At 32.6% G+C, this 15,585-nt stretch overlaps 1 protein-coding gene across 2 annotated transcripts in view; it reads left to right on the forward strand.

The window, feature by feature from the left end:
- The window catches only part of LOC114340546 (glutamyl aminopeptidase-like), a 278,341-nt gene extending 272,127 nt beyond the window's left edge, over positions 1-6,214 (forward strand). For both annotated transcript variants that reach the window (XM_050645533.1, XM_050645534.1), the window contains exon 13: positions 6,039-6,214. In XM_050645533.1, coding sequence (XP_050501490.1) covers positions 6,039-6,118 — 80 coding nt within the window. In that variant the 3' untranslated portion in view covers positions 6,119-6,214. The remainder of the gene's footprint in view (positions 1-6,038) is intronic.
- Positions 6,215-15,585: the final 9,371 nt, after the last annotated feature.

The raw sequence follows: 15,585 nt of genomic DNA on the forward strand, positions 1-15,585 counted from the left end.
TTGAGTGATGTTGACTTTGCACAGCCCCAGAGGTGTATTCCGTAGTATTCCGTATTCATAATATTCCGTAGTACCAAATAGGTTTGAATATTGCTTTGTACAGAAGAATTTTGTTTCGGATGTTGAGTTTTGATCTGCGTCCAAGGAGCCAATACATTTGACGAAATTTCAAGTCTAGTTGTCTGTCTGTTACTGTTGGTATTCGTACACTTTCCATTCTTACAGGTGGGCATGTGTTGTGACGGTTTGTAAACGTTATTTGAGATGATTTTGTTTTATTTACTTTTGTTCGCCATTTTGTGTACCACTCACTGAGTATGTCCAGATGGTGTTGCAGGTCTTGTGAGGCTTGTATATGATCTTCATTTATAGCTAGTATTGCTACGTCATCAGCAAAGGAAGCGATCGTAGTATTATGAGACTCTGGTATATCAGCTGTGTAGAGTGAGAAAAGCAGCGGCCCGAGAACACTACCTTACGGAACTCCGGAGTTAATAGGACAGAGGCTGGATTGTTGGTCTTTGAATTTTACTAGGAAATATCTATTTGATAAGTAGGATTTGATTAGGAGGAAATAGTTACTAGATAGTTCTAATTTTACTTTGTAAAGCAGACCTCTGTGCTAAACTTTGTCAAACGCTTGTGAGATATCTAGAAATACAGCGTTGCAGTATTTCTTTTCTTCGAGAGTTTTTGATATTTCATTTACTATTCGATGGACTTGTTGTGTAGTAGAGTGATTTTCCCGAAAAACAAACTGATGTTCTGGTAGTGATGTTAGGAATTCACGATCTGCGTATATTCTTTGTAGCAGCAATCTTTCAAAAACTTTGCTAACGATTGGGAGTAGGCTGATGGGTCAATAAGATGTTACTTCATTGGGCGCTTTGTCTAGCTTAAGGATCATTATGATTTCTGCAAATTTCCATATTTTTCCATATTTTTGGAAAGTATGATAAACTTAACATGCGATTAAATATTACTGTTAGCATAATAATGGCCTTACGAGGAAGTTGTTTTAGTACTTGTGCCGAGATTAAGTCATAACCTGGAGCCTTTCGTGAGTTGAGTTTGGTTATTTCTTTCTTGACATCTGTAGGAGTAAAACTTTTGATTGGAAGGGACATTTGACATGCTGCGCTAATTAGTTCTTCCACTTCGTCATCAGGGTCTGGTGGCTCGGTTTGAAATACACTCGTAAGATGTTCAGCAAAGACGTCCGCTTTTTCTTTGTTGGAACGAGCCCATTCACCATTTGGTTTATGGAGGAGAGGAATAGTTGTGTATGGTTTTTTGAGTTTCTTAGTCGCCTTCCATAGCCTCTGATCATTTGCTGTAAGGTTTGTAATGTAATGTTCGAAGGTTTCGTTGTTTGCAGCTTTGATGGCTACTCCAAGTTGTCTACGTAGTCTATTGTATATATGTTGATCTATGTTGTTTCTAGGATATGTTGCTTAAGTCCAGGTTTTTGTAATTTTTTGGACTAGTCATGCGATTTTGTAAGTGGTCGTCTCTATGACATTTACTGACTGCACCTTTTTAATTAGGCGAAGCAACGAAGCCTTAAACCTAGCAATTTTGTGCAGTAAGATGAATCGTCATGCAACTTTTTGCATTAAATTTGGGAGAGTGTCAGGAAATTTTGTGAACTAAATTGATCTCTGGGAAATGAAAATTACATTTTTAGCATAAGAAAAATGCATTTTCAAAGTGCATCTCGAAGAGATGGAAAATGAAAAATTTAGAACTCGGGAAATATTGACGGAAATGAGTTCAATTTTTATACGCATGAGTTTTTGGGGGTAGCTGAATACGAATTTCATATCGGCGATGGTCTCCAAGGTATCTGATGCCCAGGGTGGAACTCGTCGCCTGGAGTTTTATGTTATAGTCATTCAAAATCAGTCAATAAACATTAGTCGGGGACTTTTGGGAGTCGCTGACCATAAATTTCATGAGGGCAATGGTCTCCAAGATACCTGGTGCCCAGGGTGGAACTAGTCGCCTGGCATTTTATGGTATAATCATTCAAAATCAGTCAACAACCATTACTCGGGGTTTTGGGGGGGTCGTTGAGCACGAATTTTATGTCGGCGATTGTCTCCAAGGTACTTGCTGCCCAGAGTGTAAATCGTCGCCTGTAGTTTTATGTTATAATCATTCAAAATCACTCAACAACGATTACTCTGGATTTTCGGGGTCGTTGAGCACGAATTTTAAGACGGCAATGGTTTTCGAGATACCTGGTGCCCACGGTGGAACTCGTCGCGTGGAATTCTGTTAGGTACCTATATTACATTATTTACTATGGTATCTAAATATACCTATATTGAATTGTTTATTTAAGTTATACGATAAAAGTATGGTATCAGATGAAGATTAAACATAATTTCTTTGAATATTAATACCAACAATTTTATTAAATAAAAAATGTATTAAACGAAAAAATTGTATTATATTTTACTATTAGAATGCTCTTCTTCTTCTATATCTTCCTCTGAATATTCAGATGATTTTGTTGTTGTGTATAATTATCAACATTTTTTGTGCAATTACATGCAGCACCATATTTGCATGCCAAGTTGCAAACTTTCTGCATCCACATGAGATGCTGCAATCTTTCTTGCAACTGCAAAAAATCAAATTCATTACGTTCGGAAGACCAGGAAGCTATGTCATCTTCACTGGAGCCGTAGAAGTTATTCCTGGCATCGTCCTTTACAACTATTGATAGGTTTCAAAAAATCCTGAATTATAACACGTTTTTCGCCCACAGCCTTAGTAGCCCAGTAAATGAACGGGAAATTCGGCGATACCGTGTAATTTTCAGAGCAACTCCGAATTGCATGAAAATTAGGATTTATGTTCTACTTACCCTCCACTTCAAAGTTGAAATTGTGCCGTTGATTGCTTTTACTTGGGGGGTGACAGTCACCCCTTCTCGGGGGTGAAAAAACATACGTTCAAGATAAGACCGGAATTGGATAAATTGACTGATTTTAAGCAACTTTTGTTTTATAGAGTTTTTTACGTAAGTCAATACTTTTCGAGTTATTTGCCATTGAAAATGTTGATTTTTCGACAAAAAAACTACGTTTTCAGAAGGTTTTTCGCAAATAACTCAAAAAGTAAATATTTTATCGAAAAAAATATCCTTACCAAAAGTGTAGCTTATAAAAAACCCAAAAAAATGGTGTATCAGTCAAGTCTATAAATCAAATAAAAACAAAGTTGAAGCTCATGAAATATACGTTATTCGTCTAATTCCAAATCGAATATTTCAAGGTGAAATCACCGAAAAATTAAGCACTGTTCGGGAAAAACCCATTTAAACTTTTTTAAAGTGTTTATAAAAAGCTTTGGTTTAATTGTTAAAAAAGTTTTAGCATTAAAAATAAGCGATTTACGCTCAAAATAAAGTTGGCCCTCTTTTTTTTTGTAAAAAATCATGAAAATCTCGCCGTGTTTAGCTCCCCAAATGAAATTAATCGCTACCGCTTTACAAACAATTTACTTACCTATCTATTTTTTATATGATCTGTCAGTCTCACCGGTTTAAAGTGTTTATTTTTGAAAGGGTTATAACTGAGAAAGCTTGAATGGGTCACTAATCACGAGTGTATGCAAATTTTGAACAGCCATATCTTAACCAATTTTTGTCTTACGGAGAAACAAAATGAAACTAGTATATTTATAATAGCAAAACCTACATTTTTTTTACTCTTTAAGATTTTTCTTATCAATAATACTTTTTAAGTTATTTTGAAAAACTGAAATTTTTCAAAAATTTTTAGAATTTCTTTTTTTTTTATTATAAAACCAAATGTTTTCAAAAATAAGCACTTTCAACCAATTAAACTTACAGATCATATAAACAATATACATACAGTTAAAATATATGGTAAAGCCAAACGTTTAATTTCATTTAGGGTGCTAAACAACAGGGAGGTTTCCACGATTTCTTTTACCAAAAAAAGAGGCCAACTTTTTTTTCAGTGTAACTCGTTTATTTTTGATGCTGTAAACTTTTGTAAAAAACAAATAATAAGCTTTTTTTCGATACTTTAAAAATGTTAATAAGGTTTTCCCGAAAAACGCTTCTTTCTTCGGTGATTTCGCGTTGAATTATTCGATTTGAAATTAGACGAATAAGAACGTATTTTTCATGAGCTACAACTTTGCTTCTACTCAATTTGTAGAGTTTACTGGTACACCATTTTTTTCGTTTTTTTATAAGCTACACTTCAATCAAAAATATTTTTTTCGATAAAATATTTACTTTTTGAGTTATTTGGGAAAAACGGTCTGAAAACGTAGTTTTTTTGTCGAAAAATCAAAATTTTAAATCGCGAATAACTCGAAAAGTATTGACTTACGCAAAAAAACTTGATAGAACAAAAGGTGCTTAAAATAAGTCAATTTATCTATTTCCGGCCTTATTTTAAACACGCGTTTTTCACCCCCGAGAAGGGGTAAATGTCACCCCCCAAGTAAAAGCAACCAACGGCACAAATTCAACTTTGAAGTGGGGAGTAAGTAGAACCTAAATCTAAATTTTCATGCAATTCGGAGTTGCCCCTGAAAATTACACTCCAAATCGGTCATTTATTGGGCTATAGGTATATAATTAGTTAATAGTTAGTTATATTTATTTATTTATTATTCATTTACGGACCGAAGTCCATTAGTACATGATACAATTAAAATTTTTTACAATTAAAATGTCACACAAATTAGAAAAATAAGATCTAGTAGATACAAAATTGGTAAATACATAACAAACAATAATAAAGAATAAACTTACTTGCTCTCATTCAACAATTGAGAGCTAGAACATTTTGAAATTGACAAATACAACTTATCCTAGAACAAAGACAATAACAGTAGTTGACAAATCAGTCTTGAAATTAGAACATTAAGTTAAGTATAAATATAATTGTGTGGAAAACGCAGTAAAGTCGTTCACAAAGAAATCAATTTGCGGAGATAATGTGTTTGCTAATTTAAGAGTTTTAGAGAGATAGGAACTTGAACTATAATTTGTGCGGTTAATGACCTCGTGGAAGGTGGTCACAGAACGGGTGGTTCTTGAAGGTACATGTAGACCAATTTTATTTAAAAGTGGGATACAGAATTTATGACCATGAATTAAGTTATATAAGAAGCAAAGATCTTTATGTTGACGACGACTCTGTAATGAGTCAAGTCGAATAATTTGCAGTAAAGACTCATAACTTTGACCAGTGAGATGCATCTTATAAGCATAATAACGTAAGAATTTACGCTGAACTTGTTCGATTTTATTAATATGACAGTTATATTGAGGTGACCAAACATATGATGCATAATCTAAATGTGGTCTAACCAAAGAACAATAAAGAAATTTTAAAGAACGACCAGTCGTAAAGTCATAGCTGCATCTTTTAACAAAGCCAAGCATCTTTAATGACTTAGAAACCATGCTATTAATGTGTAGGTTGAAATTTAAGTTAGTATCAAGAATAACACCCAGATCTATAACTGAGTCAACTAATTGTAACCTAGTGTCCCGTATAAAGTAAGAATTATTCTCAAAGTGTCTTAGTCGAGTAAAACTTATAGCATGGCATTTGTTTGCATTTAAATCCATACCATTAAGTGAGCACCATTCCACAAGACCATTAAGATCTGATTGCAAATTGTAGTGATCCAAATCAGAGGTAATTATGTGAAATAATTTAAGGTCATCAGCAAATAGAAGAAATTGAGCAAAATTGAAGCTTTTATTTATGTCATTTATAAATAAATTAAAAAGGATAGGTCCTAAGTGGGAGCCTTGAGGTACACCCGATGTAACTATAATTTCATTAGAGAAATAATTCTTAATACGAACTATCTGCCTTCTATCTAATAGATAATTTCGAATCCAACTAAGCAGAGGATCAGAGAAACCCAACTGTTCGATCTTATGTAACAATAACGTATGGTTGACTCTATCGATATAATTAATCTGACTCTAATATTGATATAATTAATTTGATTTTATTTTATTTATTCAGAATCCATAATTCAAAATGAAGTCTACCGAAACAATTTAGGCGAGTGTGCTACATGGATTAGAAAAAACCTAAAAGAATAAGATCCGAACGTAATCAAGACAAGTCTTTGACATTTGTATTGAAAAGTGTTTGTATATTTAATAAAAATAAATAAAAAGCTTCTGGTGTTTATAGTATACCTGTTTCAAAAATAAATTAAACTCCTTAAAGATACAGCTTACAATAAAAAAATAAACAAATTTATACTAGGTACGAATATCAACTAAATATCACAATGAACACTTATTTTTAGAAACTGTCTTTCGGTCCTTTTCCTTGACGAAGAGAAGGTAAATGCGTGGCCAAAGTGTCCTATTTGCTTTCTCCTATTTTCGTCGTCTCTTGTGCTTATATATTGTAAAAGCCGGAGATACAGGATGCAGCCAGAAAGCAGTTTATTAACGAAGAGTCTTGGATTGAAAATATTGTTTATTATATTTTTATTTCAATTATTCTAATTGTTTTAAAGGTAGTAAACTTTGTATCTAGGGCTTTTCGTTGTTTTCCTCTATTTGCGAGAGGTGTCGCTAGATTGCGTCTCAAAAGGTGGTATCATTGTATCGCGATGGTTTCCCTTAAATAGGCAGGGTTGTTAATATTCGCTTCAGAGTTGTGACTGCATAGCTTCACTGTAGATGCATGGGATGCTGAAATAGCTATATGGAGATACAAGAATCTACAGGTCGAGCAAGTCTCGTAAATTTCACGATTGCGAGCCACGCTTCACGCAACCGTGTTTGCGTACTTGTGTTTCGAGTTGCGTGGTCGTGCGGAGTTATATTTACCAAATTTAAATCCGTTCCAACATGCTGTCAAAATTAAATCAATACCTATGTCAATATGGCTACTGGGTGTAAAAGATAAATCTTATTCTATCTGTTCTTAATGAGTTTTAGATAATTTTAGTTGTATTTCTTTGTAATTTTGTGTTGTACAAAGATTAATTTAACATTTTCTCTGGAAGTATTAATTTAGGAAGATAATATGCTTCATTGGTGTTGTGTTTTGAAGTGTGAAATGCAAAGTAATTGTGATAAAGTCGAGATAAAGTTCACTTTTAAACTGAACTAAATAAGGTATCTGAGAGACAACAATGGTTAAATGCAATACAATGTACAGGTTTTACTAGCGAAATGAAAATTTTCCTGTCCTGTCTGCTGTAATCATTTTATATCTGGTAAGTTACAATTACAACAGTAACGATTTTTGAAGATGTTAACATTTTAATCTTATAGGAAAACCAGCCGACTTAATCGATAATAACAATCTCCAGATTGGGTTCCTTCAATAAATATGCGCTATAAACACAATGAAATAAGTTCCCCAAAATCTAAAATGGAGTGGTATCAAAGGAGAATTAAAGGAAAAAATATTCATATTGAAATTATTTATAAGGCACTGGACTGTCTTAAATTCTACAATAATACTAGGTGGGTAAATGATTTTAGACATTTTTCATTAAGAGTATATTAAGATTAAGTAGATTTTCATTCAGTAGATTTAAGACTTGTTTACACAGGTAGAGTAATGATGCAAGTACTTGATAGAGTAGAGTAACTCTACCTGTAAAAATGCTCAGCACAGTAGAATAGCTGGTAGAGTGTATAGTTGGAGTTAAAGTAGAGTGACTAGCAACCTATGGCAAAGTAACTACTCTATGACCACCACTACTGCCAAAATGTCTACTCGGCTGCACACTCTACCCATGGAACACGCTCAATTATGGCAGAATAGAGTAGGTAGGAGAGTACATGGGGGCGCTGTCATTCTGGCTGGAATTGTGTTTTGTGTAAATAGTGAAAATGAAGTTCACCGAAGATGAAACTTTAAAACTTGTAGAGCTATAATACGGCGAATACCAGTGTTTATGGAATTTAGGTAGTGTATACTACAGAAATAAAAGTTTGCAGCAAGCTGCGGAGGATGAAATCGTCGAAAGAATGGCAAAGGAGGCTTTGGAGTAAACGAGCTTAAGCAAAAAATTAAGAATTTAAGGTGCACTTATAATCAAGAGTGTTTAAAAATACAAAAATCGGTTTCACTATACTAGCATCAGTACTATACTTGTACTCTCCTCATGTGAATGGTATCAAGCCATTTTTGGTAGAGTACTACCGCTACTCTACTCTCCTCAAAACTCTACCCATGTAAACAAGTCTTTAGAAACAGTGGAAAATGAGGTAGCTAGTAGAGTAGTAGTAGAGTAAAATATACTGGTTTAGCAAATTACAATGTTTTAAGGTAATACAGTAGCGATAAACAGGTAGCCAAAACGTGTTCCAAGATTGTCACTGTAATTTTGAATATTTTTTCGAGGCATTTGGCACACGTATTCGTAAAATAATAAAGAATGGCAGTACAGAGCCCAATTTGAAAAATATATTAAGGCTATAGGTACATAATTCGCAAATATTTTACGTGTATCCCTACTTTTTCTGTCTTTACACGGCAAATTACGTGTAGTAAAATTCACACTGGTATGGATATGTAAACATTACTAGAATGTCATTCTACTTGAAAATGTCATCATTAATTTAAAGAGATGGGTGTTGGATATTCTTGGATAACTGTTATTTTTATAATTGCAAATTATTAATTCAGTTAATAAATGTGATAATTTTTTCACTAACTATGTATTCAGTGATCGTAATAATTTATTTGCACAACAAAGACTAATACTCAATCGAGAAAAGAGGAAAATTGTTAAAGTGATTTTTTAATAATATATTGTTATGGAACGCTTACAGTTTTGAACATCTTTAACAACAAAATACTTGGATCACAGAATATATTATCCTGATGTATTCTCTGCTTGGATCTTCCACAAATAATACACAATAAATAACTTTTTATTAAGTTCACGTCTTAAATCAATTATTTATCAAATACACTATATATCAATAATATTTAGGGCCGGTTGTTCGAAAGCTAATCAACAATGATAATTATCAAATATTTAATTACTGTCACCAACTGTCAATATCAACTTTGTTTGGGTTGCTGAAAACATAATATGAAATTACTTAATCAATTATGTTAATAATTGTTATGTTAATTGATTAACTAATCTCATAATTTTAATCAATTATGTTTTCAGCAACCCAATAAAAGTTGACATTGACAGTTTTGGTGACAGTAATTAAATATTTGATAGTGATCATTGTTGATTAGCGTTCGAACAACCGGCCCTTAATCAATAACTCAACATATTCCCGATGCAATGTCAAATATTTAAAATTGTCACTGATTGTCAGTGTCTGACTGAAAATATATCGACGCTGTCAAGCCAAAACGGCATAAACGACATTCACTTGATTTTTCAGGAAACACAAAAAACTGATTATTTTTATTTTTACCAATTCTGCTTATCTGCACAGTGATTCAAAAAAATTGGTGATTTTTTTTCAAATTTTAATTTATTGTGAACATTAATGTGGCTGAAAATGTCTGAAATAAATTAAAAACTATAAAATGGCGCTTATGTCCAATCAAGATATAACATTGGTGAATATGCCAAACTTACCTCTGGCGTTTGTGTCGATCGCATCGTTGTAAGGTTAGTCAATATGGCGGTTAAAAGGGATATATGCCATTAATGAAAAAAGAAAAGAAAATCAAAAATTGTCGTTTATGCCAACAAGAAAAATGATGAAATTACGAAGATTTTTGATAGGGTTTATTTTTCATTAAGGCTATGGGTACATAATTCGCAAATATTTTACGTGTATCCCTACTTTTTCTGTCTTTACACGGCAAATTACGTGTAGTAAAATTCACACTGGTGTGGATATGTAAACATTACTAGAATGTCATTCTACTTGAAAATGTCATAATTAATTTAAAGAGATGGCTTTTGAATGTTCTTGGATAACTGTTATTTTTATAATTGCAAATTATTAATTCAGTTAATAAATGTGATAATTTTTTCACTAACTATGTTTTCAGTGATTGTAATAATTTATTTGTACAACAAAAACTAATAATCAATCGAGAAAAGAGGAAAAGTGTTAAAGTGATTTTTTAATAATATGTTGTTATTTTGGAACGCTTACAATTTTGAACATCTCTAACAACAAAATACTTGGATCACAGGATATATCAATCTGATGTATTCTCTGCTTGGATCTTCCACAAATAATACACAATAAATAACTTTTTATTAAGTTCACGTCTTAAATCAATTATTTATCAAATACACTATATATCAATAATATTTAATCAATTTCTCAAAATATTCCCGATGCAATGTCAAATATTTAAAATTGTCACTGATTGTCAGTGTCTGACTGACAATATATGCTGACAATATTATATTCGGTTGAGTGCGTTGTAAGACAAAGACAGATTTGGAAAATATTACCACGGCATTGTGTTCATTTTTTTCAAATCCTGAAAAAACCAATAAATATTTTTGAAAAATTTAAACGCAGAATGAAAGACTAAATTATTACCGAGGGCCGAAAGTCCCTTAGAATAAATAAAAAGTTTATTTTGAATGAGATATTTGAAATTAAAAATCACACTAAATTTTCTCTTAGTTTTTTCACCCCTGTAACTTATTAAAATAAACATTATAGAAGTTCTCAGGGACTTTCGGCCCTCGCTAATAACGTAATCTTTCATTCTGCGTTTAAATTTTTTAAAAATACTTATTAGTTTTCTCAGGATTTGAAAAAAATGAATCCCCATTTGAATAGCATTGCAGCCGAAAATACGTACCGATCCTCTTAATATGTGGAAATTACTCTGTAATTATACAATATTTAAAAAACGAGCCTGTACCGCCATTAAGAAGAACAAAAAAAATACACTTTCTTCAAATAAACTTTTTTATCCGATGCCTAGATTTTGTGTAATTTTGGAACTACTAATGAAATAAAAAATTTTAGTAGTTCCAAAATAACACAAAATCTGATAAAAAAGTTGTATTTGAAGAAAGTGTATTTTTTTGTTCTTCTTAATGGCGGTACAAGCTCGTTTTTTTTATATTGTATTTAATTACAGACTAATTTCCACATAATAATATATTTTTCAAATTGGGCTCTGTACCGCCATTCTTTATTATATTACGAATATGTGTGCCAAATATCTTGAAAAATATTCAAAATTACAGCCGCAATCTTGGAACACATTTTCGCTACCTGTTGATCGATACTGTTTCCTCTTAAGATAGTTTTAATAGTTATTTATGATATAAGTATTAAAAGTACAATTTTAAGATGCGCATGTGAAAGTTAACTTGAAAAAATAATTTTATTAATGTTTTGACTTCCACATCAGATGTCATTGTCAAAATACAAAATATTTATTATTATTAGGTTTGTTCTAGCAAACAGTCAAACTAGTCAAAAACCATCAGCAAACAGTTGGTCAGTAAAAGAACATAATACAGTCACCAGTGCGATCCCCTCTACTCGCTCTGGTCCACTATTCGCTGATGGTTTCAAACTGATGCTAGAACAAACCTATTATTATTATGCATATCATTATCTGTAAATAATATTTCTTCTGATTGTTAATTGTAAAGGATAGAAAAATTACCATTTATTTCATTTTTTTTTTAGAATCAGCTGAGAGAAGTGGTCTACAAAAAACCAGGAAGGAAACGGAATATGTGGCTACGAAAGGCAAAAGAAAGGTTTACAAAGCAAATGTGACACATTTTTTTGAAATATTTAGGAATATCAATAAATTGCATTAAAAGAATGTATGAAAAGATTTTGTTCAATAAAAATGTTTATATTTATCAAGGATGTATTATTTGGTATGGCCACATATCGTCAGTGATGTAATAATACATCCTATCTGTTTTTTCATGAGTTTTGTAAGAGAGACTAAAAACTTGTCTTAGGGTCACCTCCTGTTTTCGTATGATATTTTTTGACTTGTTTTGTAGTAAATTAAACTATCTATGAACTACAAAACAAGTCAAAACTTACATATGAACACAGGAGGTGACCTTAAAACATGTTTTTCCATCTCTCATACAAAACTCATGAAAAAACAGATAGGAGGTATTGTCACATCAGCAAGGATGTACAGTGATAAGTGCCCTAATAACCGGCAAAATATGGGCAACATATTTAGTTGTGAGATAAAAAGAAATGAAACTAGTCGAGCTGGGAAATTTAGCGAAATTAACCTTTAAATTTACGTTATATTGATCCCACCTTTACACATATCGGAGGAGTATGTCAACTAAAACTGTCACTGTGACAGTGGTAGTTTCCAAACTCGTCTGATACGTCTGAAGGTGGTACACAATCAATACAATCTAAATGTATAAGTTAATATCGCTAAATTTCCCAGCTCAACTAGTTTCACGTCTTTTTATCTCACTACTTAATACATCTTTTGTGCTATTTTGCCGGTTATTAGAGCGCTCATCACTGTATTTCTGGTATATCCAGGGAATGTCTACAAAATATATTTTGAATGTCCAGAGAACATTCGTGGACATTCATGGAATGTTCCAATAAGACATTCAGGTAATGTTTAAAATGCTGACATAGGATTTTCCTGGGATGTTCAGGGAACATGTTTTCGGGGATATTCCAGGAATTTTTCAATGTCTGTGTACCTTCTATGGACCTATATGGAATATTTTGGTGTTATTACCGCCGCACTCCACTTGCGATTTGTAATCAGGAAGATTGAACACATTGTTTCAAATACAAGTCAATCCATTTGTGACTAAATAATCATGGATTGACTTCTATTTGAAAGAATGTGTTCAATCTCCACAACTACAAATCGCAAGTGGAGTCCGGAGCTTAGGGCTACTTCCTCTTCAGTATTATGTATTATACTACAGAAATCAGGAACTTTCCTTCTAAATATATGTATGCATCTTGGCCATCAAACATATTCTTCCAAACATTTTTTTAAGGGGTTACATAGGTCTTGTGGGTAAAAAAAGTGACTTTTTAAAAAAATTATATCTCGAAAACTAAAATTTATTTTTATTTATAATTGGAACATGTAAAAGTATAGTACTTAAGGTAGTCTCAAAAAAAGTTTCAGCCAAAAATATTCATTTTTGTAGAGTTTAAGTTTTTTTGCGTTGGCAGCATAACTAGTCTCATCTGAAATCAAAAAGTTTCTTGTAGTTTATACCTCTGGCTAGAATATGAACGAAGGAATTAAAAAAAATGAAATTTGAAGATTTTACATAAGTTTAAACACATTTTTGACCCCAATTTTTCTCATTTTTAAACTAGTTTTTTTTATAAAACAAAAATGACCTCATCTAATAAAAAATCCTTTGTTCATTCACTAGCCAGAGGTATAAACTACAAGAAACTTTGATTTCAGATGAGACTGGACTTGTTATGCTGCTCACTGCAAAAAAGGGCTGTTGTGGAAAAATTGCAGTCAACTCTACAAAAATGAATATTTTTGGCTGAAATTTTTTTGAGAGTACTATACTTTTACATGTTTCAATTATAAATAAAAATAATTTTTAGTTTCCAAGATATAATTTTTTTAAAAAGTCACTTTTTTTACCTGCAAGACAACAACTTAACAAATTGTTGATTTCAAATTGTAACAATTGTTTTGCAAAGTATGCTGCCCTCTTGTATTTTCTGTGTTATCTTCATCATACAATTACTTCATCTAAAAACTTTCTGCGATATATTCGCAACAACAAAAACAAACAAAACAAAAAAAATAAAACAAAAATTTAACCACCTTCACACCACAGAATCAAGCAATCAAGTTACACAAATTTTCAAACACCTCACCTGACACAGCGTCACAAGTACGATTGCGCGAATTGGTAAATATAACTCCGCACGACCACGCAACTCGAAACACAAGTACGCAAACACGGTTGCGTGAAACGTGGCTCGCAATCGTGAAATTTACAAGACTTGCTCGACCTGTAGATTCTTGTTATGGAGATGGTGGTCCAACTCTGAGTCGAATAAAAACAAAAGCTGCCTTTATTATTTTTCATCTTTACTCAGAATTGAGTATTTAGAAACTGTCTTTCGGTTCTTTTCCTTGACGGATAGAAGGTAAATGCGTGACCAAAGTGTCCTATTTACGTTCTCATATTTTCGTCGTCTCTTGTGCTTATATATTGTAAAAGCAAATACTATGGACTGTCTAATGTATTTGGTAAAAGCCAGAGATACAGGATGCAGCCAGAAAGCAGTTTATTAGCGAAAAGTCTTGGATTTAAAATATTGTTTATTATATTTTTATTTCAATTATTCTAATTGTTTAAAAGGTAGTAAACTTTGTATCTAGGGCTTTTCGTTGTTTTCCTCGTTTTGCGAGAGATGTCGCTAGATTGCGTCTCAAAAGGTGGTATCATTGTATCGCGATGGTTTCCCTTAAATAGGCAGGGTTGTTAATATTCGCTTCAGAGTTGTGACTGCATAGCTTCACTGAAGATGCATGGGATGCTGAAATAGCTATATGGAGATGGTGGTCCAACTCTAAGTCGAATAAAAACAAAAACTGCCGTTATTATTACTTATTTTTTGCTCATTGCATATTAATAAATGAGGCAACCAAGCATTAAACCTAGGAATTTTGTGCATTAAGATGAATAGTCATGCAACTTTTTGTATTCGATTCGAGAGAGTGCCAGGCATTTTTGTGAACTAAATTGATCTCCGGCAAAAAATTTTGTGCATGAGAAAATGCATTTTCAAAGTGCATCTCGAGATGAAAAATGAAAAATTTAGAACTCAGGAAATATTGACGGAAATGAGTTTAATTTATATATTTGGAGGTTTTGGAAGTCACTGAACACGAATTTCATAACGGTGATGGTCTTCGAGGTACCTGGTGCCCAGGGTGGAACTCCTCGCCTGGGACGATCGAATAATTCGCGAAATGAAGATTGGATCGAAAAATTGAAAAATGCTGTGTTCAATATTTTTCAAAAATCTATCGAGTGACACTAAACAAAACTCCCCCACTCCACCCCTGGAGGTGGGGTGGGGGTAACCTTAAAATCTTAAATGGAAACCCCCATGTGTTATTGCAGATTTGGATTGTTTACGTAAAAATAAGCAACTTTTATTTGAGACATTTTTTTCGAATTGTAGATAGATGGCGCTATAATCGGAAAAAACGATTTATCGTGATTCTATAGGTAAATTATTATTATTATAATATTATATATTATATTTATAATATTTTTCAAGAACCTATCAAATAACATCAAACACGTCTCTCCACTCTACCCCTGAGGGTGATGCGGGGGTAACTTTAGAATCAAATAGAAATCCCCATATTTTATTGCAGATTTGGCTTGGATTCCTCATGAAAAAATATGTAACATTTATTCGAAACATTTTTTAGAATTGTTGATAGATGGCGCTAATAAACAGTGCTTTTCCGATTACACCGCCATCTATCTATAATTCGAAAAAATGTCTCTAATAAAAGTTACTTATTTGTACGTAAGGAATCCAAATCTGCAATAAAAAATGGGGCTCCTATTTAGGATTTTAAAGTTACCCCCCACCCACCTCCAGGGGGTGGAGTG

Source organism: Diabrotica virgifera, chromosome 3, assembly GCF_917563875.1.
Source record: "Diabrotica virgifera virgifera chromosome 3, PGI_DIABVI_V3a".
NCBI lineage: Eukaryota > Metazoa > Arthropoda > Insecta > Coleoptera > Chrysomelidae > Diabrotica > Diabrotica virgifera.